Source organism: Phaseolus vulgaris, chromosome 2, assembly GCF_000499845.2.
Source record: "Phaseolus vulgaris cultivar G19833 chromosome 2, P. vulgaris v2.0, whole genome shotgun sequence".
NCBI lineage: Eukaryota > Viridiplantae > Streptophyta > Magnoliopsida > Fabales > Fabaceae > Phaseolus > Phaseolus vulgaris.
Window position 1 is genome coordinate 49,380,427 of NC_023758.2, and position 27,574 is coordinate 49,408,000.

At 33.4% G+C, this 27,574-nt stretch overlaps 4 protein-coding genes across 10 annotated transcripts; all 4 read left to right on the forward strand.

Annotated features, from left to right (window-relative positions):
• Window positions 1-3,289: 3,289 nt before the first annotated feature.
• Window positions 3,290-12,258, forward strand: LOC137813031 (probable serine/threonine-protein kinase SIS8). Of its 3 annotated transcripts, XM_068615311.1 has the most exons (14): window positions 3,290-4,232; window positions 4,330-4,719; window positions 5,455-5,892; window positions 6,121-6,224; window positions 6,653-7,845; window positions 7,954-7,994; window positions 8,305-8,373; window positions 8,706-8,806; window positions 9,391-9,469; window positions 9,576-9,674; window positions 9,767-9,835; window positions 10,103-10,152; window positions 11,225-11,401; window positions 11,763-12,258. In XM_068615311.1, exons 2-14 carry the CDS (start codon window positions 4,474-4,476, stop codon window positions 11,893-11,895), a joined length of 2,799 nt encoding a protein of 932 aa, XP_068471412.1. In that variant the 5' UTR covers window positions 3,290-4,232; window positions 4,330-4,473; the 3' UTR covers window positions 11,896-12,258. The 3 variants fall into 3 exon arrangements, with proteins under 3 accessions (XP_068471412.1, XP_068471411.1, XP_068471413.1); XM_068615310.1 differs by having other exon boundaries at window positions 4,124-4,719; XM_068615312.1 differs by lacking the exon at window positions 3,290-4,232 and having other exon boundaries at window positions 4,520-4,719; window positions 5,436-5,892.
• A 621-nt stretch (window positions 12,259-12,879) lies between these two features.
• Window positions 12,880-15,215, forward strand: LOC137813032 (peptidyl-prolyl cis-trans isomerase FKBP17-2, chloroplastic). Of its 2 annotated transcripts, none has more exons than XM_068615313.1 (4): window positions 12,880-13,289; window positions 14,187-14,231; window positions 14,313-14,691; window positions 14,960-15,215. In XM_068615313.1, the coding sequence occupies exons 1-3, from the start codon at window positions 12,904-12,906 to the stop codon at window positions 14,665-14,667; spliced, it is 786 nt and encodes a 261-aa protein (XP_068471414.1). In that variant the 5' UTR covers window positions 12,880-12,903; the 3' UTR covers window positions 14,668-14,691; window positions 14,960-15,215. The 2 variants fall into 2 exon arrangements, with proteins under 2 accessions (XP_068471414.1, XP_068471415.1); XM_068615314.1 differs by having other exon boundaries at window positions 14,963-15,215.
• A 1,406-nt stretch (window positions 15,216-16,621) lies between these two features.
• Window positions 16,622-21,511, forward strand: LOC137813033 (eukaryotic translation initiation factor 3 subunit C-like). Of its 2 annotated transcripts, none has more exons than XM_068615315.1 (4): window positions 16,622-16,882; window positions 17,320-17,377; window positions 17,473-19,266; window positions 20,358-21,511. In XM_068615315.1, the coding sequence occupies exons 2-4, from the start codon at window positions 17,354-17,356 to the stop codon at window positions 21,327-21,329; spliced, it is 2,790 nt and encodes a 929-aa protein (XP_068471416.1). In that variant the 5' UTR covers window positions 16,622-16,882; window positions 17,320-17,353; the 3' UTR covers window positions 21,330-21,511. The 2 variants fall into 2 exon arrangements, with proteins under 2 accessions (XP_068471416.1, XP_068471417.1); XM_068615316.1 differs by having other exon boundaries at window positions 16,708-16,882; window positions 17,291-17,377.
• A 1,358-nt stretch (window positions 21,512-22,869) lies between these two features.
• On the forward strand, window positions 22,870-27,179 carry LOC137813039 (uncharacterized). 3 transcript variants are annotated; one of them, XM_068615323.1, is made up of 10 exons: window positions 22,870-23,033; window positions 23,144-23,213; window positions 23,384-23,451; window positions 23,589-23,650; window positions 24,301-24,382; window positions 24,498-24,731; window positions 25,810-25,938; window positions 26,021-26,082; window positions 26,212-26,325; window positions 26,763-27,179. In XM_068615323.1, the coding sequence occupies exons 1-10, from the start codon at window positions 22,983-22,985 to the stop codon at window positions 26,764-26,766; spliced, it is 876 nt and encodes a 291-aa protein (XP_068471424.1). In that variant the 5' UTR covers window positions 22,870-22,982; the 3' UTR covers window positions 26,767-27,179. The 3 variants fall into 3 exon arrangements, with proteins under 3 accessions (XP_068471424.1, XP_068471423.1, XP_068471425.1); XM_068615322.1 differs by having other exon boundaries at window positions 26,799-27,179; XM_068615324.1 differs by having other exon boundaries at window positions 26,805-27,179.
• Window positions 27,180-27,574: the final 395 nt, after the last annotated feature.

Consider the following 27,574-nt stretch of genomic DNA (forward strand, 5'->3'; position numbering starts at 1 on the left):
CAAATATTAAATACTGATCATCGTTTTTTATACATCAATTGCACAATTATTTATTTTCCCTCTTTATTGCAAGAATCACTAGAAAACTTAATGATTTTTAGTAAAGAAAACAAAAATTATAAGTTAAGTTCCTCCTTTGTGCTTGGAATTTGCATATTTGACATCATCAATAATAGCTAAAAGTCAAAATTTGACATGTGGTTCATCTAATAACCATTTTATACACAGTTATAGGATAATTATTTAATTTAGTGGACCCAAATCATAATTTTAAATTTGCTATTTTGATGAACACCTTACTATAAGTAATGTTGTTTAATTTTGAAATTATACTAGTGAAATACGATAAATTACGTCATTCGGTATTATGAGTTTATTCACCAGATAAATTGATTACATTAATAAAAAGTAAAAAGATATCTGATAAATAAGGTAATATGTTGTAAATTTGATAAACATGTAATGTTATTTTAGCAAATATATGTATTAGATATTGTCTATAAACGAACTAGTCAACTGTTAACACTATAAATAAATATGGTTATATCAAAGTAAAATATATTTTACCAATATATCATTCACTCTAATATATAAAATTTACTTATCGAAAAATATTTTTACTTAAAACAAAATACTAGAAAATAAAAAAAACAAAATAATAGCAACATAAACAATTATTCAACCCGATAACATATAATATCATATAATATCTAAGTTCTATACAAATAAAACACTAACTACATTATAATTGTTCTAATAAAATTAAATCACAAAACTTAAATAAAGATAAAATATACTCTACCAATCTATTAAAAAATTTATTACAACTTAAATGATACTTAAATCAATCAATACTTAGCTTTCTTAATCTATAAAAAGCATTTTTAAATGCTTTCTTATCATATTTATTTTCCAAAAGTTGTTATCAAAGACCTTTTAATGTGAAAACTTACAAGAAAATAAATTACCACCATTTTTTTTGGCTTAAAATTCAGGGGAAACATGGCAAAAAGTGACATTTTAAGAATTAAAAAAAATAAAAAAATTCAGTTGGATTGTATATTTAAAAAAATAGTGACAGAAGGATGAGAAGTTCCCTAATAATAGTAATATCCCTGTTAATTAGGGCACCTTGAGAATGACAGAATGACACGTGTATTCTTGTTTTCAAGTCACCATCACCCACTTTCCATCCTTAATTACTTTTCAACGTTCTAAGATCTTGCAAACGAGCTTTTGCTACCATTAACTGCTTATTTTTTCAATCATAATCTATTATACAAATTGAACTTTAATCCTAACTCAATCTCATAAAATTCATTTATAAGATTTTTGCATTCATTTATATATAATAAAATGTCTTTATCTCTTTCGTCTCGAAATAATATTGTTAGGATTAATATTCCTATACAAAAGATTGTTTACTTTAAAATTCTGAATTTTATATTTGAAAGGTCTTTTTGGAGTGTTAAAGAAAATAAATATATATAAATCCTTTTAATTTCAACTGTTAAATAATATAAAACTATTACACATTTAAATATAAACAATTGATTTTTTTAACTTTTATAAATTTGTAAGTATGTTAACAGATATTGATAAGATATATTTAAGATTCTACAATTTTAATTGTTGATTTTTTTAGTTATTTTCATAATGTAAATTTTATTCTACAATACATCGTCTTATAAAGATCGAATTTTCTATTTAAATATTACAAATTAAAGTATATACACAATTTAGAAAATTAGATTTTTATTTTCCTCACCTGTATGTGATGTCATTAGTATTTTATATATTCATTTTATACGACCTTTGTCATTAATAAAATATTTTTTCTCTAACCATTATTTTAAACCGTGATTCTTTATATATTTGATTTTCTTTTAAACATTCTTCATCTTGTATACAATAACTTTATTAGTGAGCGTCTTAAAAATATTTGTTAAAAATTAAAATATTTTCGAGAACACAAAAAAATTAAATATATTATATAGTAAAGGCTTATATATTTTAATTGAATAGTTTGATTTTTAATAAATATAAACAGCCGTTATGATTTAGTGATAAGTCACTGTCCTTCATGGGCAACGACTTTGGGGCTATGCATCAGAAATTTGTGGCCAATAAAATTTGTGGTCAATAATAAAACTGCAATAAATGTTCTATAGCAAAGTAATACCTCACGTCACCTTTTTCTTTCACTTTTCCTTCCTTTTCTTTAATCTATTTTTTTATTTATTTATAATAAACCCATTCCATTCTATCTATTTTTTCAAAAATATATTTTATTTAACTAAATTCAGTTTCACATCTAATTTCAAAATTAATTTAATCAAATACATTGCTTTATTTTGAAAGTAATGTATAACTCGGTTGAATAATTAGACACACAAAGAATTTATGGCTCATACACGTCTCTTAAATAGTGTGTTCGTGTCCGATACACGTATCGGACATCGACACTCGCTTAACACTTATAGGACATATATTGGTGAAGTGTCAAATTCAAAAAAATATTTGTTGAATTTATGACAATTCTAATACGATTCTAACGTAATTTTAAAAAAGAGAAATACATTAATTTTATAAAATTTTATTATAATTATAAAAATAAAAAACAAATCCTTTTGAATTAATCATAAAAAATATTTTTTTACTACAAGTCTCCTCTTATCCTAATTTTAGAGATTATACACATTTATGTGACGGTGTCCATGTAGCATAGAATTAATATACTAATTAAGATTGTGATAATTATATTTTTAAGTTAACTTTCATTAAGACTATGATATAATTTTAGGGTTTTACAGTGAATTATAATTCAAACTGTTTCAATCAGATTAAACTAACTTTTTATGAATGAAACCATTTTTTTGAAAACTCAATCAAACCAAATAGTCAACATCTCTATCCACCAACCAAAACTAAACAGTGAAGACAGTTCTTCTCTTTGATTAATTGATTTCAGGTAACTACAGTAACAAGTATATTTTTAAGAGTGATTGAATAAGATTTGAAAGAGGAAGAAATAATAAAGAGAAATGAGAAATGAAATTGTGGAAAAGTAAAGAATAATGGTGGAGGCTAAGAGGAAAAGGTGAAGTGTTGTAGTACGAAGTCTAGTAGATTGTCCACCAAGTGTTTGTATATATATAAATTATGGAGAATGGTGGGATGCAAGATTTGAGTGTGTAGGAAGCACTAGGAGTGTAGGACACAGTAGATTTGGTTGAAAAAGGAAAAGAAGAAAGGGGTAATAATGGGTACCGTTATCCGCGAGTAGCATAGAAGAGGAGAGAATTGAATAGAGCATTGAAAAGGTGGGAGCAGAGTGCGGGCTACTCAAGTAGTACAAGAGAAGAGAAGAGATGAGATGAGATGCACATGAAATGAAAGTGAGTTTTTTTTGCAACTTCTCCACTTCAATGAAATGCCCTTTGTCCTATACTTGCATATCACTAAGGACAAACATTGGGTTTCCTTCAAATAGCAAAACTTGAAGACTCAAAGCAACCAACTTCTTCATTCTCTATGCCAAATTCACACCACTTCACCACAATCACCAAACTCATAACACCACCACCACTACTTTCATATGGGACTCCACTAAACACAAAAAACATATAGAGATAAGGAGGAGGAGGAGGAAGAAGAAAGAGAAAGCTAAGTTTTTTTGTGTGTGTTTTCCAGTCCCACTACCAAGTTCCCCTTTAATTTTCTCTCTGGGACTGGGAAGTGCCTGTGACCCTCTATTTTCTCAAGTGGGTCATGCTTTGTGGCCCCTACCATCTCCCACTTGCTCCTAGTCTCTGCTGTCTTAGCCTCTGCCCTTTAATGTTGTCTTCACAACTCTCTTGTCTCTTCCATTTTTGTGCTCTTATTCCTTCCACAAACAGAAACAAAGATCCATTCTTTCTCCATATGGGGGCTAAGTGATTTTGGTTTCCCTGCTTCCTAAAGGTGGTGAATGGTATCAAACATCTGTTTGTGTTTCTTTTGGAATATTTCAGTCTTGTCTGCTGAATAGGAGACTGCTCCAGTTCAATTCAACCATCTGGATCGCCTCGCTCGGAAGCTTGCAAGGCCTGTTGCTTGCGACTGTTTTGGATTTGATTGTCTTGGTTCGGGAGCTGTTTGCAAAAAAGGGGTTCTTTGAATGGTTTTCTAGATACCGAAGACCATACTTGGAGTCGAGAGATTCATGCTTGGTCAAAGAACAAAATGGAGAGGTTTCCACTTCTTTAGCATTTAGTACTCTAGAGAATAGATATGAAGAACATTCTTAAGAAGCTTCATATCATGTCTAACCAATCGGATGATCCACAGGGGGCTACTTCATCGAAGAGCACCAAGTCCAGTGATGGCTCATCTTCATCCACTGCCCCTAAGAAGCTATCCAATTGGTTGCATTCAGTTTCTAATAGGCAGAGTCCCAGTCCTCCATCTCCCAACCTGGCCAGAGGAGAAAGAATGGACCCTTCTGATTCAGTGAGCAGTGGTGGTTTGGATGTTGTGTCTGATTCAGCAAGGCGTGATTCGGAGTCCAGCACGTCTAGAGATCCTGAAGTGGAAGAGGAATATCAGATACAATTGGCTTTGGAGCTGAGTGCAAAAGAGGATCCTGAGGCTGTGCAGATTGAAGCTGTTAAGCAGATCAGTTTGGGATCTTGTGACCCTGATAATACACCAGCTGAAGTTGTGGCCTACCGGTACTGGGTAAGTCATTTTGTTAGGCCATTGACTTAAAGGTTGATGTCACATTCTTCTAGTTATGCTTATGAGGGTGCCACCAGAGCAAAAGTATAATCTATCATAAACAGAGAAATGCAAAGCTTTAAAGAACTTCTGATTGCTTCATTTTCATAACTTGAATCATGGAATTGTAATACGTGTAAAGCCTGAAGAAAGGGAGGGGGCGGATTTTGAAAGCAAAGGATCTGTGACTCTTTATATTGCATTTGACCTGACTTGTTTTTTTGTCTTTAAACTTTCTTATCTGTGTGAAATGACAAAGATAACAACTCATGATTGTTGGTAGAATTTTGCCATCATTAAATTTATCAATAGCACTCTGAACAGTGCTGTAGGGCTGGAACTTCCTATATCACTAAGCATATTTGCTCTTAGAAGTTGGAGTTTCATAATGGCTACGATTTCTACCATGTCATATATATTGAAAGAGGATGCTGAAGTTGTGCCTGAGGTGCATTAAGATCTTTCAATTTGGACTTATACCACATACTTCCAGGACATCAAACGATTTATAATAGTAATAGTTTGTTGACATCTTGGGAAAGTAAATTTAGAGTTAATGATGCTGAATTGATCAGGATGTTGATGCATGAACTGGTGAAAGCTAACTTCTTTCTGTAAATTACTTAACTGTAATATGTCCTACTTTATATTCCTTTCTGACTTATCTCATATCGTAGATTTATCCGTGCTTCACAGAATTACAATGCTCTTGGTTATGATGACAAGATCTCAGATGGTTTCTATGATCTGTATGGGATCTTGACTGAGTCAACGTCTGCAAGAATGCCTTCTCTTGTAGATCTGCAAGGAAAACCGACCTCAGATGATGTGACATGGGAAGCAGTCTTGGTCAATAGGGCTGGTGATTCCAACTTGTTGAAACTTGAACAAGAAGCCATGAAGATGGCTGCCAATTCAGGAAAAGATTTTGAAGTAGTTTTAAATAGTAATTTGGTACGCAAGCTTGCAATAATGGTGGCTGACTATATGGGTGGATCAGTGAAGGATCCTGAAAGCATGTCCAGAGCCTGGAAGAGTCTTAGTTACAGTCTAAAAGCAACCCTTGGCAGCATGGTTTTGCCACTTGGTTCGCTCACCATTGGATTGGCTCGGCATCGCGCATTGTTATTTAAGGTACTTTTCCCAATATTCTTCTTTCTGGTTTACATTTCAATGAAGAATGGTTTGGCACTAATTATGGTTAGATTTAATATAAACAATATCATTTCAATGAGCAGGTAGGACCCCTATTTGCTATGAGATTTTTGTTATACTCTTCTGGAAATTCTCATCATTCATCTAATAAAGTTATATTTATCTGTATTAAATCTTAGTAAGAGGGTTCTCCAACATTATATGTAGGTTTTAGCTGACAGTTTGGGCATTCCATGTCGATTAGTGAAAGGACTGCAGTATATGGGTTCCGATGATGTGGCAATGAACTTTGTCAAGATTGATGATGGAAGGTAAGCACCATTAATATCTATCCATGGTCATTGAAACAAGATTTTTATACTCATGTACAATAGTTGTACCTGTTTTATGTGTGCAATGCTAAATTTCAGTAGAATATGCAGGAAATCTTGGTTATTAATGCTTCCTTTGTCTGTTCTTAACTTTTTTTATATAAAAGCTTTCATGTTAGGCATCACTTTGCAACTTGACATCTCAGTTAGGCTGACACCTCAAGTATTGTCTGTTCCTAACTTGAAAACGTGTTATATTACTATTACTAATACTGTTTACTAGTCTCTTTTGTTTGTCAGGTTTTCAATAAATCATTTAATATTGCCTAGAGCTGAATGTTCTCTCATTCTTTCTTTAACTTTCTTAAGTAGAAGTTGCAAACCCTTGTTAACATGTATCTGCAAGTTATGACTGATATGAATTTCAGGGAGTACATTGTGGACCTAATGGCAGCTCCTGGAGCACTTATTCCATCTGATGCTACTGGATCACACATTGAATGCGATGGATCTTCCTCTGTGGCCAGTCCTTCATCAAGAGAGCTAGATTCGTCCAATGTAGCATCATTCAGTAGCGGGGTTGGAAGTTCATCTGAAGAAACTTCAGACTGTGGAGGGAAAGAATCCGGTGTGAGTGGCCTTGCTGCAGTTAAGGAATATTTAAAGAAACCATCAATTGAATCCAAAAATACCCCCTATGCAGAGAAGATCAGAGTGAAGGAATCTTCCAGCAGACCTAACTATTCATACATGCATGGAAGATCTCCTTCTTGGACTGAAGGCATCAGTTCCCCTGCAGCACGTAGAATGAAAGTCAAAGATGTTTCTCAATACATGATTGATGCTGCTAAGGAGAATCCTAACTTGGCTCAAAAACTTCATGATGTTTTACTTGAAAGTGGTGTTGTTGCACCTCCTAACTTATTTTCTGAAATGTATCATGGGCAGTTAGGTACTTCAACTGGTACCAATTTTCTAACTGAACAAAAAGATGAAAATAAACAAGCAAGTGTGGAGCAAGAAATTAAGACTGATGACAGCCTAGTTCCTGCTCGATTTTTGCCTCCTTTGCCTTACCTCAAAATTCTTCGCAAATCAACTCCTGGCAGTCCGCTGGATTCTAGGCCTGTAGATGGCTTAGGAATTGGTCTTTCTCTTGATACAGGGGAAACTGCTGGACATGGCATACCATCTCAGGCAGAAGCAGCTCGGGTAAAGTATGGGAAGAATGTCCCAGTGGCAGCGGCTGCAGCTGCTGCTGCGGCTGTTGTTGCATCTTCTATGGTAGTTGCTGTGACAAAATCAAACACTGACTCAAATCTCGAGATTCCTGTAGCAGCAGCTGCTACTGCTACTGCTGCAGCTGTTGTAGCAACTACTGCTGCTGTCAGTAAGTATGAGCAGGGCAGTCGAAGTGATGGGGATACAGAGGGTGGTGGTTCTGAGTCAAAGGGTAGTGGTGATGGAGAGCCTAATGCTTTAGGAGAAAACTCAGAAGGTGAGAGAAAATCTGATAGATCTGTAAGTAATGACAGCACAAAATCTGATTCTGCACTGGACGAGGTTGCCGAGTATGACATTCCATGGGAGGAAATCAAAATGGGAGAGCGTATTGGACTAGGTATTAATTGTGCATTGTTCTATATCACTTGTACATTTTTCTGTTTGTTGTCCTTGTTCTGTAGAAAAATCTCAATTTGCAACTGTGTGGCTTGTGTTTCACATGCAGGATCATATGGGGAAGTTTACCGTGGTGAATGGCACGGAACTGTGAGTATCATACCATCATGAACCTTATCAATTGTATTATTTAGCGTACCACATAGGTTTTTCATCTTTCTTTTACTATTCATTTAGTCATTATTGTTTGCAATAAAATGTGAACCTTTTAAGCCTTCACTACTGCAATTGCACCTCTGTACATACAAGTACAACAGTTTATAAAATGTAATTTTGTTGCTGTATTGCCTACCTCATTGATGTTGCCACTTGTCAATATATATATATATAATCCTTTTACATTGCAGATTATATTTTTTATATATATATTTACAGTATGTTCCCTCTCTTTTCTTTATAGGAAGTTGCAGTAAAAAAGTTCTTATATCAGGATATCTCTGGTGAATTACTTGAAGAGTTCAAAAGTGAGGTAAGGCCATTGCTACCTAAGGTTTTTTTACTTATTTATGATTAATGATTCCATTGAGAGTAAATATTATAGCTTGGTCTGGTCAATAGAGGCTTTAGAGTTTTAGTGAGATAAGTGGATCAAATGGAACATAGTTTAATTTAGTCGTTTCTTTAATATTTCTAATTTAAGATTTACCAATTCAAAATTTGATGTGAAGTAATTTTTTCGTCAATTCTTCAGGTATTATGTAATATTGGTTGTTTTTGTTGTCCCACCATCTCATTTACATCTTTATATGGTTCCCTGTTCAATGATGGAGGTGATTGTTTAATTTATGTAAATTGCAATAGGTCCAAATAATGAAAAGACTGAGGCATCCAAATGTTGTTCTCTTCATGGGAGCAGTAACTCGGCCTCCAAATCTTTCAATTGTTTCTGAATTTCTTCCTAGGTAACTTGAATTTCTTCATTTCCTGAGCTTAATGAGACTGATATTGTGGATTTGCAATTTTTTAGAAGTTGATATTTGCTTGCACTACCAGCTTAATCAATTAAATAGACAAATAATTGTAACTGTTCTATGAGACAAGAGTAATGCTACATCTTCCAAAAATACTTTGTAAATTACTTTAGCGAATGATGTGGCATGTGCAGTAAGGAGAAAATCCTTATTGGATAGTATAATAGCATTTGGACCTCTCTCTTCTATCTTAATGACTCCTTGATTACATATACAAAATAGAAACACTTTTGAATGCATTCAGTGTATCCTTTTCATAAAACTATTTGTGACTGTGTTCAATACCATTTTCTAATAATATATGAATGCTGTGAACTGAAACTGTAGGCGTGTATTTGCAAATGTACCATTTACATGTTACTAATTCAAAGCCAACTTATGCTGATGTTTGTTAGGCTAGTGATGTAAGAAGTCCGAAATTATAGATAACCATACTCAAGGGTATTTATTATAGTTGATTAATGTCTTTCTGAGTTTGATTCTTTGAGTACTGATATGTTGATAATCTTTTGCAGAGGGAGTTTGTATAGATTAATTCACCGACCTAACAATCAATTAGATGAGCGGAGGCGGTTGCGGATGGCCCTTGATGCTGTAGGATCTTGTTGTCTTTAAGTGAATGCAGTTTCACTAAGTAAATTATTGCTGTAACAACCAGAGATCTCATGATATATAACCTTGTTCTCTTTTGATTATTCAGGCCCGAGGAATGAACTATCTGCACAGCAGTACTCCAGTGATAGTGCATCGTGATTTGAAGTCCCCAAATCTTCTTGTTGACAAAAACTGGGTTGTAAAGGTTATTATAATGAATCTTGTGGTTTATGTTCCTTATAGTGTTGTGAGTGACTTTATTTGTTGATAGGCTATCACTTTTTTGCTGTTGAATAGGTATGTGATTTTGGCTTATCACGAATGAAGCATAGCACCTTCCTTTCTTCCAGATCAACTGCAGGAACAGTAAGCTATCATAATTTTTATTTCCTTTGACCACTAGCTGTTATAAAATCTGCCCCCTTTGTTAAATAATATCATGCTAATGAACATATGTTCGAACACAAATTAAAGACACTTCGTATATCTTTTAACTAATAATTTTGGCATTGTTTATGACATCCATTTTCTTGCATCATCATTCTTTTATCTGCAATGATGAAAGACGGCCCAGTAGAACTCATTGGAATTGGATATACAAGAAAATACTCATGTGTATAATATATGTTTCAGGCTGAATGGATGGCTCCAGAAGTGTTGAGAAATGAACTTTCAGATGAAAAGTAAGCTCTATTATTCTTGGTAGTCGTTGTTTTGCTTTAAGGACACAAAGGTGTTGTGAAAACCCTTCCAATCTGACCACTCTTCCTCTATTTAACATTGCCACAAATGTATGACTAGCATATTGTGCATGCAAATATTTATGTAGATTTCATTAGTTTAACAAGTAGGCAGGACAAACTGATTCTTTTAGCCTATTCTAAATATCAGTAGCTAAATTTATTAATTTATATTAAGTGCACGTTTGATTCAGCTTATTTGAAGAAATAATTGCTCATGTTTGTTAGCTTTCTGAAAGAGCTTTTGGAAAATTTATTATTTGCTACAATTTAAACCATCCCAAGCAAGCCAGGTATACCAAACAAGAACAAACTACATGTCATACTTGGTAATTAAAAAGTTGGATATATAACTACAGATGCTATATGTAAGGTTCTACAATGTTCAGTTCAGAAGCTATGGTTTTTAAGACTTTAAACTGAGGAAGAATATATCTAAGTTTGGAGCAATAAATCAGGATAGGGTATTGGACAGTCTGAGTTTCATGATTGGATATCACATGTTTGTCTTCTATAATTTGATCAATGCCAATCATGGGGAAATAGAAGCATCAGTTGATCTTGGATGCTACATCTTGCTCGTAGTAACGAGGAAGAAAAGGAAAATGAAGAAACTATTGATCATAAATCTCCAATGTGGTCCAATTCTCTTTTTATTTTTCTGAAGTGATATATTGATAAGAACATTCATGGGCTTGCACCTAACAACTAAAGCTTTTGGGAGAGTTGGTTCTTGATGCTAACCTTCCACATTTTTTCCCCAGGAGGACTGTGATAATCCCTTTTTTCTCTTTGTAATTAAAGATTATTCTTTTATCAACAAAAAATAAGCTTGGTTAACTTGCTGAATCCTCTGCAATCTACAGTTTTAGGGAAATCAAAACAAGGTTTTTCTTTTCTTGTGCACTAAACACTGTTCTATCATTGTCTTTATCACGAACCAATTTTCTCATTGCCTCAGCCACTTTTTAGAACTCAATGCTTTTATGATGACATGTTGCTATTCATGTTCTAGGTGCGACGTTTTCAGCTATGGCGTCATATTGTGGGAGCTCTCTACTTTGCAGCAACCCTGGGGAGGAATGAATCCAATGCAAGTTGTCGGTGCAGTGGGTTTCCAACATCGCCGTCTTGACATTCCAGATGATGTAGACCCTGCCATTGCAGATATTATCAGACAATGCTGGCAGACGTGAGTGTACTTTCAATCATTTTGTCCTTCCATTCTGAACTGTGACTCAAATATGTCATACCCTTCTATTTAACCAGATAGAATTGTGGCATATCACTCTGAGAAGTTGTTCTTCTCATTCTGTTTAGATTGTTTGACATTCTCCAACTGTAAGGATGAATTTCTGAGTTTAAATGGTGAAACAGTTGGAGATTATGTGTTTTCTTTGAATGTGATCTTTTAAAGGGCATAAACATGTTTTTAAGGTTGTAGATACGAGTTTGCAATAATATATATCAGTCATTGCATGTTTGAATGAAAGAATATTTTTGTTTTCTACAGTAAGAAATATGACCGGATATGCTACTTTTCTGAATTGCAGAGATCCAAAGTTGAGGCCCACATTTGCTGAAATCATGGCTACTCTGAAGCCATTGCAGAGGCCAATTACTGTTTCTCAAGTGCCTAGATCAAGTGCTCAGTCATCACGAGTTGCTGAATTTCGTGCAGGATAGGAGACAATTATACAACTAACATTTTGTTTTTCCTTTTATTGCTAAAAATGTGAGGGCAAATTGTAGAGTATTTACCGTTTGGGATTGACAAAAGTGATTGGTTCAGCTAACTTACATTCTCATTCAAGCTTTCCACCCCTCTAGTTCCTTCTCCTTTGTTTTCGTCCATTTCCTTGTCTTTTCTGTGTAATCCACAGTGCAGCAAGTGTCAGGTTGTACCATTTGTTTGTACAAAATTCTTTGGAAAATGTTGTAATCAGTGTCTAAATTTTGTTGTTCATAAATAGTTATGGAAAATTGCATCTGTAATTTGGACAGAAGAAAGGATTAACGATAATTGAAAGTTGCTTGCTTCTGTAATCAGTGACCATGTTAACTGGTTAAATGTGCTAAATTTTCTGTGATTCTTGCAATTCTCTCTTGGACTTGCATACTGTTACAGGAAATATCATGTTTTATATTAAAATTAATAATACTTTAAAAAGGAAACAAACATGTGATTTAATATTGATTGATAAGATAAAATAGATTATTATGCAAACGACTAGTAATGGCTAATTATATAAATAAAGTTTTTAATGGTAGAATAAAAAGATTAGTTTTAAATTTGAGGATCAAAAGTAAATTTATCTCAGACTTTATAGAGCAAGTATCTGAAAGTAACATTACATGAATATATATAGATAGATATAGATTACATGCATTGGGAAGAGAGAGTGGCATGATGTAGCTATAGTTGGCATTGGCAGGGAAACTTTTCCTTTTTCCCCTTTAACACAGAAAGAAAGAAAGAAAGAAACGTGTCATTCTTTGTTTTACTGCAAAAGCAGAGAATCAAGTCTGCATAATTTATACGTAACAGCTAAGGTTTTATAGTTTATGTTATCATTTGTGACATGTGTGCAACTAAAGGCTAAGATGAATGTTGTAAGGGATAAGGTGGGGACTTGTGAGATATTTCTTTTTACCTTTTCTATCTAAACCAACCAACCTTCTTTCATCATCAACATGGCTACTTTCTTTGGTTCCCCACCCATTTTCTCCCTTCCCCTTGCCAGAACTCATCACATTTCTTCATCATCAGGGACTCCACCACCAACACCTCCACCAACTCCTCCCCCACAGTCTCAGCCCCCAACTTCCTCTCCACAGCTAAGAACAACAAACTTGAATGAGGAATCAGTGCAAGTGTCCACTGAAGCTAAGCAACAGAAGCCCATCAAACCAGTCACTTCATCCACTAAGGTTGATTCCACAGATTGGATAGCGACTTCCTTGACTAGACGGTTTGGGCTAGGAGCTGGTCTTGCATGGGTTGGTTTTCTTGCATTTGGTGTCATCTCAGAACAAATCAAGACTCGTCTTGAGGTGTCTCAGCAAGAGGCAAATACAAGGTCCGTGTTCCAAGTTTCCATACAAAAGTGTCTGTGAGTGTGTTTGAGAGAGTTTTTTGCTTCATCCTTAGGAAACTTCTTCAACCCCTACAGAAATTTATGACCTTGAAATATATATACTTTTCAAAAGAAAAATGTTAGTTTGATAACTGTAAATTGAAACAAAACAGTTTCCAACTGTGATTTTATCAATACAATTTTATAATTGCTCCATTTTAATAGAAAATTGTTTTTTTTTCCAGTTGTAATAATGCATCAAAGTTGTAATCCGGTACATAATTGTCAACATATCAACACTCTTTTTAAAATCCACTGAACACCTCAGTTATGAATGTAACAAGTTCTCTCACAAAATGTGGCAAAAGTATATCATTTGGTGGCACCAGTAGGCCTCTTAGGCTATGATAGAAGTTAGAAAATTACTTTTGTCATTCAAATACACAATTTCGAATTCCAATTCATGAAGGAAAAGAATATTTCTTTGAGAGTGAAAGTAGTTTTTAACTCCCAACTGAAATCTAAATATGCACTTACATATCTATCAATAACTTTCCGGCAATGTTTGAAAGTTACTAAAAGCATCTTTTTTTCTTCTACTGAGGTCACTTCTTCAAGAAAATTTACAGTTCTTAGGATTTGTGTTTGTACAGTAAAAACTTTCTGTGTCTTATAAGAACTACATTTGTCATATCTCTAAACACTACTTAGGTTTTACTTGGTCCTATTGGCTAGCCCTTCTATAAGTAGACCTTTTGAAGACCACTAACTCTAGGTTCCAATTAAGGCAGGTTAGAACTCATTGCAATTAAGATGAGTTTTCAACATTAACCCTCTTCTCTTATATATTAGTTAGTTCTTTAGTGATGACTGATGAGGTTCTTGTCTTGCATTGCATAGGAACGTTGAGAAGGTGGAAGAGGTGGTGCTGCCTAATGGCATAAGGTTCACTATCTTTTACACTCTATAATAAGCTAGGTAATTTCACACAGTTATATGCCTCATTTTCTGATGCTTTGAACTCAGGTACTATGAATTGAAAGTTGGTGGTGGCGCTTCACCAAGACAGGGTGATCTGATTGTGATTGATATTATGGGAAAAGTTGAAAACAATGGAGAAGTGTTTGTGAACACATTTGAGGGGGAGAAGAAACCATTGGCTCTAGTGATGGGATCAAGGCCATATAGCAAGGGATTGTGTGAAGGGATAGAATATGTTCTAAAAACTATGAAAGCAGGAGGCAAGAGGAAGGTAATAGTCCCTCCTCAATTGGGGTTTAGAGAGAATGGTGCTGACTTAGGCACTGGTGTGCAAATCCCTCCATTTGCAACCCTTGAATACATTGTAGAGGTGGACAAAGTCTCCATTGCTCCTGCTTAATGATTCAATGCAGATTTTCCTCTTGTAAGTCCTCATCATTGTTCATAATTCCTTGATCCAATAATGAATGTATCATAAGATTATCCATTTGTTTTCTCATTCTCTTCAATGGGATTGAAAGGTAATATACATTTCAATAATCAACAAGTTTTCCTAACAGACTTTTGGAGGCCAGAGGCAACAATAGTATCAACAGTTATCAGTAATTTAATTTAAAATATTATTATAAAGAGTTGTGAAATGAAAATGTGTTACTGTTGGATGTGTGAAAGAATCTTTATTGTTTGTTTAGAAGAAGTCCATTGATGGCATTGGCAGCTGTAATGAAGAATCAAAAGAAATCAATTTTCACATATCAGTAAGGGGTCAGGCTAAGACAGATAAACCAGAAACTTGTGAGAAATTTGAATTAGGCTGAGTTAGAAAGTTTTCTACTATTGGACCCTTACACTGACTCATGCATAGCTAAAACTTAAAAACACTGTTACTTTGGCTGATTCTCTGTGTACGATATCAATTCAAATCTATAACAAAAAATTGATGTAAAATGTCCATAATTTAAATTACAAAGTTCTGGATATACAAATATTTAAAAATTATATGATTTTGTAAGAAAATTGCTTGTTTTATATGTTTAAATTTTATAATTTATAATTTTTATAAAGAACTATTTATTTCTTTGGTTTTTCTACATAAAGGGAAAATGGAGATGGGGAGAAGCAAATTCAAATTATATAATCTAAAAATTTAAAATGCAAAATATCACTAATGTTATTTTGAATGTTAATTCAGGAAGTTTTTAAATTCTAGATTTCAGAAATAAAGTAAACATCAATAAAATATAGATTAATTTCGATATTTTAAGAAGTATGGAAATAAAAAATAAAGTATATGAAAGTGCGGTAAGAAAATATGAAGGTGCAGGAAGAAAATAACTTTTTAATGGACTTAATTTAAAAACAACTTTTTAATTAAGTAATGTTCTAATATTACTCTTGGATGAAAAAAAATGTTCTAGTAGAAAAAAACTATAGAATGAAGGAAAAAAATTTAAATTTTACTATTTGAAAAAAATGGTGGCGCGACTAACATAAAAATAAATAGTTTTCCTTAAGTTAGTGAAATAAATGGAAGGGAATCCTTTTTAAGTTTTTTTTTTAATTTTAATTTTTTTAAAATAACACTTAATTTTATGTTTGGAGAAAATAGTAAAACAAAAGTTTACAATTTTTTATCTAAATTATTTTAAAAAATGACTATATATTTTTTTATTAAAATATTTTTTTATTATAATAATATTTCTATTATTTGAAAAATAACATATATTAATAATACAAAACACTTTATATTATAATTTAATAGCAAATCATATATACTAAGTTTGCTAAGTTTTATTTTAAGTTTAAAAACTTTACATCTTCAGGAAATCTTATTCGAAGTGATCAGAAGGAGATAGGAAAAGGTGGTAGATTGATGAGTAACTCATTTTATAATATATGAGTTGTCTCTTTAATGAATGATTAGTAAATAAAATGCAAAATATTAATGTATTTCGAATATAGAAATTCATAATTTAAAAAAACATTCCGATCCATTAAAATATTAATGTATTTCGAATATAGAAATTCATAATTTAAAAAAATATTTTGATCCATCCATCAGTAATAGAAATTAGGTTTTTGAATTCAACAATTTATAAAAACTTTGCTACCAGAACACCTTTTTATCCAGAAAACAACACGATTTACTTATGAATTGATAATCCATAGCACACTCCAATATTTCGATTTTCGATAATCCAAAAAACTTCATATTTTTCAAATAAAAAATAAAGGTCAATTTTGGAATTTATAAAATTGTAGGGGTACAGGAAAAAAAAAAGCCTACCATTTTTAGTTGAATGAGAATGTAAAATATTTTATCTATTTATTTTTACGTTCAAGTGGAAAATATATTTATTTTGCTATTTTTCTTATATATAACTTTTTTAAAATTTTGCTTTCTCCGTATTCGTCTCTTGTGCCCTAACCCTATTTCCTTAGCACTCACAACACAACACAACACAACACAAAACGTTACACTGCACTTAACTCAGCTTAGTATCAAAAACCCCTAATTCTTCTTCACCAACCTTAATTCACGCATCCATTCCAAATTTCCAAATCTCATTCAATCTCTCTCTTTTCCCTAATCCCTTCGTTCGCGTCGCAAATCGGTAGGCACGCTATTTTGATCTTCTTCTCTACGCTCACATTTCCCTCTTTCTGAATGCGTGTTTCGTTTTCTCTGCTCCATTTTTAGATTTAATTCGTTTCCTACTGTGCTTGTGTGAAACAAGGGGGTCTATTTGGGTGTCATTGCATCACCCAACGTTGTGAGTTTTTCTGATAATTGGTTTGTGTGGGTTGAGAATTTTGTTACGCTTAATTATTTTAATGTTGAATATTGAGTCCTGCGCATGGTTGTTGAAAGACAGTTGAAAAACCCATGTTGTCCTTGTGCTTTTCTGTTCCGTGAACTGGGAAGAAGCCTCAATAGGATAGGGTTTCCCCCCCTTTGTTGTGAGACGATTGCTGTTGAAAAAATGGATTTTTTTATCTGATTTTATGGTTTCGTGATGCAGCTACAATTTGATATTGTGTCCATTTGCAGATTCTTGACGCTACTCACAACTTTTTGACAAAGGATGGCTTCTAGATTCTGGACCCAGGTTTTTAACACATTCTTAATTATGTTTTGGTTATTTGCTGTGTTGAGTTTAAGAAATATGTGATATCAAAGCGTTTTTTATTTACTGAATGGTAGGGTGGAAGTGATTCTGAGGAGGAGGAGAGTGATTATGATGAGGAGGTCGAAACGGCGGTTGGTGATTCTGCCAATCAAGCAGTGACAAGCAGGTACCTGCAGGACAATGCAAGTGACAGTGATGACTCCGATGGCCAGAAACGTGTTGTGCGGTCAGCAAAAGACAAGCGTTTTGAGGAGATGGTTTCCACTGTCGACCAGATGAAGAATGCCATGAAGATCAATGACTGGGTGAGCTTGCTAGAGAATTTTGACAAGATTAACAAACAGCTTGAGAAAGTCATGCGCATCACTGAGTCGGTGAAGGTCCCCAACCTTTACATCAAGGCACTTGTGATCTTGGAGGATTTCTTGGCTCAGGCTTTGGCTAATAAGGATGCCAAGAAGAAAATGAGTAGTAGCAATGCTAAAGCCTTGAACTCAATGAAGCAGAAGCTGAAGAAGAATAACAAGCAGTATGAGGAGTTGATTAATAAGTGCAGGGAGAACCCTGAGAGTGAGGAGGAGAAAGAAGAAGAGGAGAGTGAGGAAGATTATGAAAGTGATGATGAGATTATTGAGCCTGAGCAGCTTCGAAAACCAGAAGCGAAATCTGATTCGGAAGGCTCTCAATATGACGATGATAAGGCAGATGAAGGTCCTTGGGACCAAAAGCTTAGCAAGAAGGACAGACTTTTAGATAGACAGTTCATGAAAAACCCTAGTGAGATCACATGGGACACTGTTAACAAGAAGTTTAAAGAGGTTGTGTCTGCTAGGGGAAGGAAGGGAACTGGGAGGTTTGAGCAGGTTGAGCAGCTCACTTTCCTAACTAAAGTTGCTAAGACACCTGCACAGAAGCTGGAAATTCTTTTCAGTGTGGTTTCTGCTCAGTTTGATGTTAATCCAGGTCTGAATGGGTACATGCCCATAAATGTATGGAAAAAGTGTGTGCACAACATGCTGATCATTCTTGATATTTTAGTCCAGTACCCAAACATAGTGGTTGATGATTCTGTGGAACCAGATGAAAATGAGACTCAGAAAGGTATCGAACATAATGGACCAATTCGGGTTTGGGGTAACTTAGTTGCTTTCTTAGAAAGAATTGATGTTGAGTTTTTCAAGAGCTTGCAATGTATAGATCCTCATACACGTGACTATGTGGAGAGACTTAGGGATGAACCATTATTTCTGGTTCTTGCTCAGAATGTCCAGGAATATATTGAAAGAGTTGGAAATTTCAAAGCCGCTTCTAAGGTGGCCTTAAGGAGGGTTGAGCTCATTTACTACAAACCACAGGAGGTTTATGATGCTATGAGAAAATTGACTGAGTTGACAGAAGCTGGTGAGAATGCAGGGGAGGCAAGTGAGGAGTCAAAAGAATTTGAACCAAGAGTTCCAACTGCATTTGTTGTTACCCCAGAGGTTGTGGCACGGAAACCCACTTTCCCTGAGTATAGCAGGACCTTGATGGATGTATTGGTATCTTTGATATACAAATATGGAGATGAGCGAACTAAAGCACGAGCAATGCTCTGTGATATATATCAGCATGCACTTCTTGATGAGTTCTCAATTGCCCGTGATCTGCTGCTTATGAGCCATTTGCAAGATAGTGTTCAGCATTTAGACATTTCAACACAGATACTTTTTAACAGGGCTATGTCACAGTTAGGTTTATGTGCTTTTCGGGTTGGACTGATTTCTGAAGCACATGGCTGTCTGTCCGAACTCTACTCTGGTGGAAGGGTGAAGGAGTTGCTGGCACAAGGTGTGTCACAAAGTCGTTATCATGAGAAGACTCCAGAACAGGTATTGATCTCCTTTAATTGATTGATATGGTGGATGCTTATTAGGTGCTGGTCTTTGTTAAGAGTTCAATTCATTTATTGTTAAGGGAGTATTTGCTAGATATGTGTATGTATACATGTATGGTTATGCTATTTTTCTTATTGTAATATTTTCAAAATAGAATATATTTTAAAATGCCTAGATCCTCTTCAGCAAGGTTATCAAACTCGAGAGTCTGTGTAGACTCGTGGGAGTTCCGTAAACTAGATTCATAAACTCTTTCATATGAAAAAATATTTTAATAATAAAATAATCAAAGTACTTAAAAACAAAAGATCACAATACTATTAAAATAACTACATTTAGTAGTAAATGAAAATTATTTAAGTTCAAAGTACCCTAAATAAATAGGTTCATACAAATATTACAAAACATTATGTAATTGGGTTATGGAGAAATATTATCTTTTGGAGCATTTTTACTTCTACTTTGAATAGATGAGGATGCACTTAGTTTGCTTCCGAGTTAATTTGGAAAGAGTTAACGAGTTAACTTGCTAGTTTTATAACCATGCTCCTCAGTCATTTCGATCTCACCCTAGTCTCTCACTACCAAGATCAGGTAAGATGCTTCTCTGCCGTGAGGCATTAAGTGTTAAACTTCCTTTGTTTAGTGAAACTGTGCTTTTTTAATGTATGCATTGGATTGCAATTAATCAGAAAACTACATGGATTATTTAACTGCTTAGATGTACCATGTAAATCAGTACTAAAGAGCTAAACCTTTTTTATATGAAAAATGACATCATAGGATAATTTATAGCCAAAGAACTGAAAGAAATTGAAGTAATGTGAAACTGATAATAATTTGGTCAGCATGCTGATACTCAGTTCGTCAAGAGAGGGTTGATCTGGCTTTTTTGCTTTTTTGTTGGTTCTGCAATTATCAGGTTGCTTCCCAGTAGACACTAACTTTTCATCTTGTGTATTTTAATAGTGATCTGTGATTGGACAACAGTATTGTTAATGCCTTTTAAATCAATTCTTTGTTTTAGAATTGGATAATAAATTACATTATAATGGTGCTGATAACTCTTTTTAATTATCTTTCAGGAAAGGTTGGAAAGAAGACGGCAGATGCCATATCATATGCACATCAATCTTGAGCTCCTGGAGGCCGTACATCTTGTATCTGCTATGCTGCTGGAAGTTCCCAACTTGGCAGCCAATGTTCATGATGCCAAACGGAAGGTCATTAGTAAAAATTTCCGTCGCTTGCTCGAGGTAAGCGAGAAACAAACATTTACTGGTCCACCGGAAAATGTGAGAGATCATGTTATGGCTGCTACAAGGGTTCTACGCAAGGGAGACTTCCAGAAGGCTTTTGACATTATTGTGTCTCTTGATGTATGGAAATTTGTGAGAAATCGAGACACTGTGCTTGAAATGCTGAAGGACAAAATCAAGGAGGAGGCATTGAGAACGTACCTCTTTACCTTCTCTTCATCTTATGAATCCTTGTGCTTGGATCAGCTCTCAAAAAATTTTGATCTCTCTGTTTCTCGCACTCATAGCATTGTAAGTAGGATGATGATCAATGAGGAGCTTTATGCAAGCTGGGACCAGCCAACCAGGTGTATTCTTTTCCAAGATGTTGAACACTCTAGGCTGCAGGCATTGGCATTCCAGTTGACCGAGAAGTTATCTATTCTCGCAGAGAATAATGAAAAAGCAACAGAGGCAAGGATAGGTGGTAGTGGATTAGATCTGCCTCTAAGGCGGAGAGATGGCCAGGACTATGCTGCCGCCGCCGCAGGTGGCGGTGGAACATCTTCAGGTGGTAGATGGCAAGACATGTCCCTTTCTCAGCCAAGATCAGGCAGTGGGCGTACTGGATATGGTGGTGGTGGTGGAAGACCAATGGCATTAGGCCACACAGCTGGGAGTGGCTATTCAAGGGGACGAGGAACAGGTGCTTCATATGGAGGTTCAGGGAGGACTTCTCAAAGGGGTTCAGCATTAAGGGGATCCCATGGCGATGTATCTACTCGCATGGTTAGCCTCAAGGGAGCAGCTCGGGCTTGAACAAGTTTCAAATTATCTTCCCTATCAGTTTTGATAACTTGACTAAAGCACTATAGCATTCTGTTTTTCATTTTTTGTGGCATTCTATTTGGTTACAGATTTTATCTATAACTGCATTGAAATGTTTATACGGAGCTTGCTTTCATTTAATAATTTATGCGAATCACCCGAGTTTATTACAATGTGTGTAAGTGTAATTACTGTTAAAAGTTGTGGATTTTTGTGTTTATATTTTATTGGTACTCACTAAAATATGAGTGAAGAAAGGATATGGAATTTGAGATTGATTTTTCAAATGAGTTGAAGACAGTAAAAAGTTATTAGTTTTAGAATTTTGCTCTTGATTTAGCATGGAAGCAAATAGGTCAAAATAATTCTGTTGAGTTTTTTAAATTTTTATTTTATTATATGAAAAATTAATTTGAAAATTAAATCCGATTAGAAAAGTGACAGATATCTTGGTACAAATAATTTTAATATATATAATATTTTATTATTGTTGATTTGAACATATTTAAAAAAAGTTATTTTGATTTTTTTTAAAGTAGAAATGAAGTTAAGTTTAATTAAATATTAATTTGACATAAGTAAATTTGTTTCCTCATAAAATAAATTAAAATTAATAACAAATTAAAATTGAAGCAATTTAACTTTCAATTTTTTATGGAATTTTAAAATCTGAATTGAAACAAAGCTAACTTATATTTTTTATTTTGATTTTATTTTCTTGTAAAATAAATATTAATAAAAAATCAAAGTTATATATTCTATATAAAATTATATTAAAAAGTTAATTATTCTTTAAATTAATATAATTTTATGAAATATTATTATTAAAAAACTTGAATAATATTTCCAATTTTTTTAATTACTTACTTTATTATTAATCATCTTTCTATAAACAGCTTTATTATAATTTATTATATTAACTGATTGCTTTATTTCATTGGAATTTTTCATGTAATTTATAAAATAATTTTGTCATTCAAATAATTACTCACAAGTGAAATTTACCTTGCTCCATTGAGTGAGTTACCAATTTCTTCATCTGCAGAGCAAAGTATCCATTCATGCAAAGTGCACATGTCAATTTGATACAGATAATTCATGTACCTTCCTCATTCCACATTATTATATTTATTTTAAATCTATAACAATAAATTAATAATTTAGATTAAATATATAACATTAAATCAATTACTAAACATTTTTAATCTACTTTTCCAAACTTAGTCAGTTTTCATAAAAGAAGTCAATTTTGTTGTTCTTTTGTTTTTATTACATCTTATTTATAATGTATTTTTGTAAGTAAACCAATACAATAGAGAAAAATTATATACTTTACTGTTAAAATTTGCAATATTTTTATTTACCTAATTTATTTATTCATTTTTAGCTGTGGTCCTAAACATTAACTATAAAGAAATATACATTTCTCCCGCCAAAATTCATTAACAAAAATAAATAAAAAAAATACTAAATCTTGATTTATTAATAAAAAATGATTAATTAATAATTGTGGTGGGTGTGGATAAGTCGCATGGGTTCATGGTCTGGTACCCATATATAAACATTGGTCATACATTTGCCATTGACGTTTCTTCTTCTTTCTTCTTTCTTCTTCCTTCCTAAGCAAAACCAAAACCAAAGGCAATGGCTACTCTCATCGATTCTCATTTCTTAGCGTTCACCGCACTTATCACTGTAACCATTCTCAATTTCTTCTCTCTCTCTCTCGATTCCTATATTTATCATCATTTTTTTTCTCACACATTTTTTTTTTTTTTTTTACTTTTCTTTGTTTAATTTTTCAGATTGGATATCAGTTTCTGTTTTTCGTCGTCACTGCGCTCCTCAAATTCGACAAAGTCACTGATTTTGCCGGTATCACTATTCTCTAATGCACTTTGACCTTTTTTTCCACTTCAAAAAATAACTACTATTCTATTCTGTTATGGTAATAAACAAATAAGTAGCTAGTATATTTTATTGTTCTGTTCATGAATAAAACAAAGTGGTTGTTGAAATCTTCTGCCATGAATTTCTCCTTGAAGGAAGCACCAATTTCATTATAATTGCTGTGTTGACCCTCGTGATCAAAGGCTCCTGGTATTTTCGACAGGTGAGTCAACGTATCCTTTTCTTTTTTTGTATTTGGAATTATCAGGCTAAACGGAAATTGTAATTGAAGATTACAGAACAATCTTTATCCTCCTACCCTGAGTCCCGATCCATGTTGAATAAAATCACTCTTTTCAGATAATCCTGACTTTTTTTGTTGGGATATGGGGATTTCGCCTGGCGCTTTTCCTCTTGTTCAGGTATGTGTGTATATGTTTATGTTATATGACTGAATGATATCTTGTGTGGTTTTCTTGCGATTAAAGTGAATCGTGCACCTTGATGAATCTGTGGCCGTACCGTTGTAGTACTTCTATAGAGTATTGAGTATAACTTTGTTGAATTATGTGGTTTATTCCATGTATCACATACCATTTGGACCAATTTCATTCCAAATCCTTTTTCTTTTTATCTATTAGCTTTTACTTTGCCAGAACATGAATGTTTCATTTCATCTTCAACTTTATATGCTTGAATTGAACGGGTTATTTTTCTCTTTACTTTGCCAGAACATGAATCTATGATATGATTACCATATTGTATTGCTGATGTTTATTTTCTTAAAATCCCCTTTCAATTGGAGCTCTTTTATATTTTATACTGCACTGTTTAGCATGTACCTGACATAGTTGGTTTAGTGACCAATTTGTGATTAAAGAAAGTATCATAGCAAGGCACCATAATTGTTAAGAAAGTTATTACTCATTCAAGTTCTGTTAAATGCGTCAATTCTTCTAAATTCTCATGCTCAAGGTATATTTCCTTCAACATTAGGATGCAGCTTAATGTCAGGACTATTAGTTATTATGAGTGTCTCATAGTTGATCTAATTTCTAAATATGCTTGTCAGAATTTTGCAATGGGGAGAAGACCGACGCTTTGACGAAATGCGCAATAATTTGGGTAGACTGGCCATATTTTGGATATTTCAGGTTTCTTAGACTTGTAACATTTTTGTTTTAAGATTTAGCATGCTGATGTTTGTTTTTTCAGGAAATCTTCTCTTTTGATGTCTTGTAATGGTCAATTTACGTTGTCTTTTTACAGGCTGTTTGGGTGTGGGCTGTGAGTTTACCGGTTACACTGGTTAATGCAAGCGACAGAAATCCCTTTCTGCATGTTGTGGATATAATAGGGTGGATCTTGTGGGCTGTCGGTTTTATTGTGGAAGGTACAGCAGATCAACAAAAGCTGAATTTCAAAAGATCACCAGACAGTCGAGGGAGGTGGTGTAATGTTGGAGTCTGGAAATATTCTCGTCATCCTAACTATTTTGGTGAGGTATGTGCTATTATTGCTTTCAAGTGAAAATATTTTGTTATTGCAGGTTCTACATGGAAGAACGTACAATAAGTTTAGTTGAATTTGTGAATTCCCCTAGGATTATTTTTATAAGCTCTTTATAGCTTGTTCCAACAAGTTTTATTGTGTAGCTTTTTTATATAAGTTGTTCTTTTTCAACTCATTCAGTAAGGTTCAAGTCTAGTTTATGATATAATACAATTTCTCATTTGATAAACTTATTGATTAATTGTTTATTAAATTATTTACCCTAACACTATTAGTGGCAGTAAGGGGTATGCTTAGGACAAGTTTATCATTGTCCTTACTGGACTCAAAATTTGAAAGGGCCATCTATATAAATTTGAAACTGATCTAATAATATATCAATTTTAACATTATATTATTATATATAATTGAATTGTAGGATAAAATAAATATAAATTTTAAATTATATTATATTTTGAAATAAATAATATCAATATATGTATTAAATAACTTTTTTTTATTATACAGAGTGCTAGCAACACATTTTCTAAAACACTCTCTACTATTGGTAAAAAAAATTTGGAAACTACAAAATCATAAGTAGAGCTTATTAAATAAGAAATGAGACCTATAAAATTCTATATTTTGAAATAAATAATATCAATATATGTATTAAATAACTTTTTTTTATTATACAGAGTGCTAGCAACACATTTTCTAAAACACTCTCTACTATTGGTAAAAAAAATTTGGAAACTACAAAATCATAAGTAGAGCTTATTAAATAAGAAATGAGACCTATAAAATTCTATAATTTCAAGTAAATTTCAACCAATAATAAATAGTGTGACTTGGTATATTGTATAGCTATTTCCATGAAAATGTGCATAGGGTTGCTGAGATATGCCAGAATAGGCTATTTATTTACATTCCTGCCTCTCTTTTAGATAAATTAAAGTGATAATTTTTCCCTTTTTGCTGCTTAGCTAATGGTTGGTTTTGGGGTTTCAATGTTCTAACACTAACAATATTTCTTATTTTATTTGAAAACTAACGTAAAACCTTCATGGGCCATGAATGCTTAACTTAGATATTGCTTTGGTGGGGGATTTTTGTGGCATCTACACCTGTACTGGAGGGTGCTGAATGGCTGGTAGTCATTGGACCGATCTTTCTCACATTGTTGCTTCTTTTTGTCAGTGGCATTCCACTGCTTGAGGTTTGCTTCTTACCTATTATTATTTGAAAATTGTGCTGTAATTTCATGGCTTTCCTGACGATGAATTGCATGATGGAGACAGGATTCGGCAGATAAGAAGTTTGGCAATGTAGATGGATATAGGATATACAAAAAAAGAACAAGGTTAATTTACCTCCTCCATGTTATTATTTATTTTCAGTTTTATTAAGGAGAAATATTTTTCTACCCAATGGGATGAGGCTATTGTTGTTTTGTCGTTTAGAAAAAATGACTTAGTCAAATCATTTTCAGCCCTTTAATCCCATTGCCACCATCAGTCTATGGGAACTTACCGGCATGGTTCAAAACAGCCCTTCTCCTTGAGTTTCCATTCTACAGTCGTAATCTTCCACAAGAAGAGAACTGGTGAGATGCAATTTTAATTCCACTTGCATAATGTATTTGTGAATTTTTTATACTCTACCATTTTGGATTTCACGAGCCTTAGTATTTTATATCATATGAATTAATATTCAAAGTTTAATGATGTATAAAGTATCATTTGTTGGAAAGAAGAGAAAGAGTAACTCGAAATTTGCACCTTGGATTTGATTCAAGTCTGCTCTATGAATTAGAACATCGTATGCCCTAGATTATATTGTAGGCATAAATTAATTCATTAAGAATAAGGTGACTATGTTGGAAAGATAAGTCATCTAAATTATGAACGGGAGTCAGAGCCACACATATATACTATCAACATATCTGCGAAATACAATATGTAATTCTTTAGGAAGGTCAGATGTTGTCTCCGAATGATCTGGAAATGCTTTAAAATTCCTTATTGCGTCGCTTAATTGTAGGTGAGATGATATTTAACTATTTACTGTCTGCTCAAGGTGCAGAGAAAGCAGTGGGAAAAGCAGTGATGATCTGAAAATTGGCTAGCACTTCGTTCTTTGAATTTGTTCGATTCCTTTTCACACGTCACGCTCAAGTTGCAGCTGCCATAGTCCATGGTTATGATGCAATTATTGCTCGTTCTCTCATATATGTATAATTCACCTTCGTGTACTGTATGTTTGTTTGCAAGTATAATGGCTTGTGCAGGTACTAATGGACCATCAACTCCGTTTCTCATATTATTTTATTTCAACTCTCATTATGGACCTGTAACTTGCCAACCTTAGCAGGTATTGAACACAAATGATTTGTTGACGCATTCGAATATTGTATTTAGCAAAATTCATTTTTTTTAATACAATGTAGTTATAAGAGAACGCTTTTGTCTGGTGAATGTTGAGAATGTAATCTGTCATTGGGCATCTAAAGGTTGAGTTTTAATTATGCATCTGTGGTGTTTGGAGAGAGCACACAACGAGATAGTGATCGAGAATAAATAGACAAAATAATTTTATTTTCTAAAAAAGTGAGAAATAAAAGTATTTAGTGTAAAAGTAAATAATATATAAATAGGTGAATGAAAAAGCAAGAAATAAGATAAAAGTAACTAAAAAATTCCAATTTCATAAAGTTAATTCACTTTAGACTAAGACCACTGATTAATTGTTTATTAAATACATGGTACATATCAACATAATATCACGTGAATATAAATTGAATTAAATCAAAGAGTATGAGATTCCAATAGACAGATGAATAAATATTTATTAAT

Bases quoted from the DNA above. Each gene is read 5' to 3' on its own strand.
- LOC137813031 (XM_068615310.1), top strand. From the start codon at position 4,273: ATGAAGAACATTCTTAAGAAGCTTCATATCATGTCTAACCAATCGGAT. The intron at 8,807-9,390 runs GTAACTTGAATT...AATCTTTTGCAG, and splicing joins GTTTCTGAATTTCTTCCTAG to AGGGAGTTTGTATAGATTAA. The intron at 9,470-9,575 runs GTAGGATCTTGT...TTGATTATTCAG, and splicing joins TGCGGATGGCCCTTGATGCT to GCCCGAGGAATGAACTATCT.
- LOC137813039 (XM_068615322.1), top strand. From the start codon at position 22,983: ATGGCTACTCTCATCGATTCTCATTTCTTAGCGTTCACCGCACTTATC. The intron at 23,651-24,300 runs GTATGTGTGTAT...TATGCTTGTCAG, and splicing joins GCGCTTTTCCTCTTGTTCAG to AATTTTGCAATGGGGAGAAG. The intron at 26,326-26,798 runs GTGAGATGCAAT...TGTCTGCTCAAG, and splicing joins CTTCCACAAGAAGAGAACTG to GTGCAGAGAAAGCAGTGGGA.
- LOC137813033 (XM_068615315.1), top strand. From the start codon at position 17,354: ATGGCTTCTAGATTCTGGACCCAG. The intron at 17,378-17,472 runs GTTTTTAACACA...ACTGAATGGTAG, and splicing joins CTTCTAGATTCTGGACCCAG to GGTGGAAGTGATTCTGAGGA. The intron at 19,267-20,357 runs GTATTGATCTCC...ATTATCTTTCAG, and splicing joins ATGAGAAGACTCCAGAACAG to GAAAGGTTGGAAAGAAGACG.
- LOC137813032 (XM_068615313.1), top strand. From the start codon at position 12,904: ATGGCTACTTTCTTTGGTTCCCCACCCATTTTCTCCCTTCCCCTTGCC. The intron at 13,290-14,186 runs GTCCGTGTTCCA...TGCATTGCATAG, and splicing joins CAGCAAGAGGCAAATACAAG to GAACGTTGAGAAGGTGGAAG. The intron at 14,232-14,312 runs GTTCACTATCTT...CTTTGAACTCAG, and splicing joins GTGCTGCCTAATGGCATAAG to GTACTATGAATTGAAAGTTG.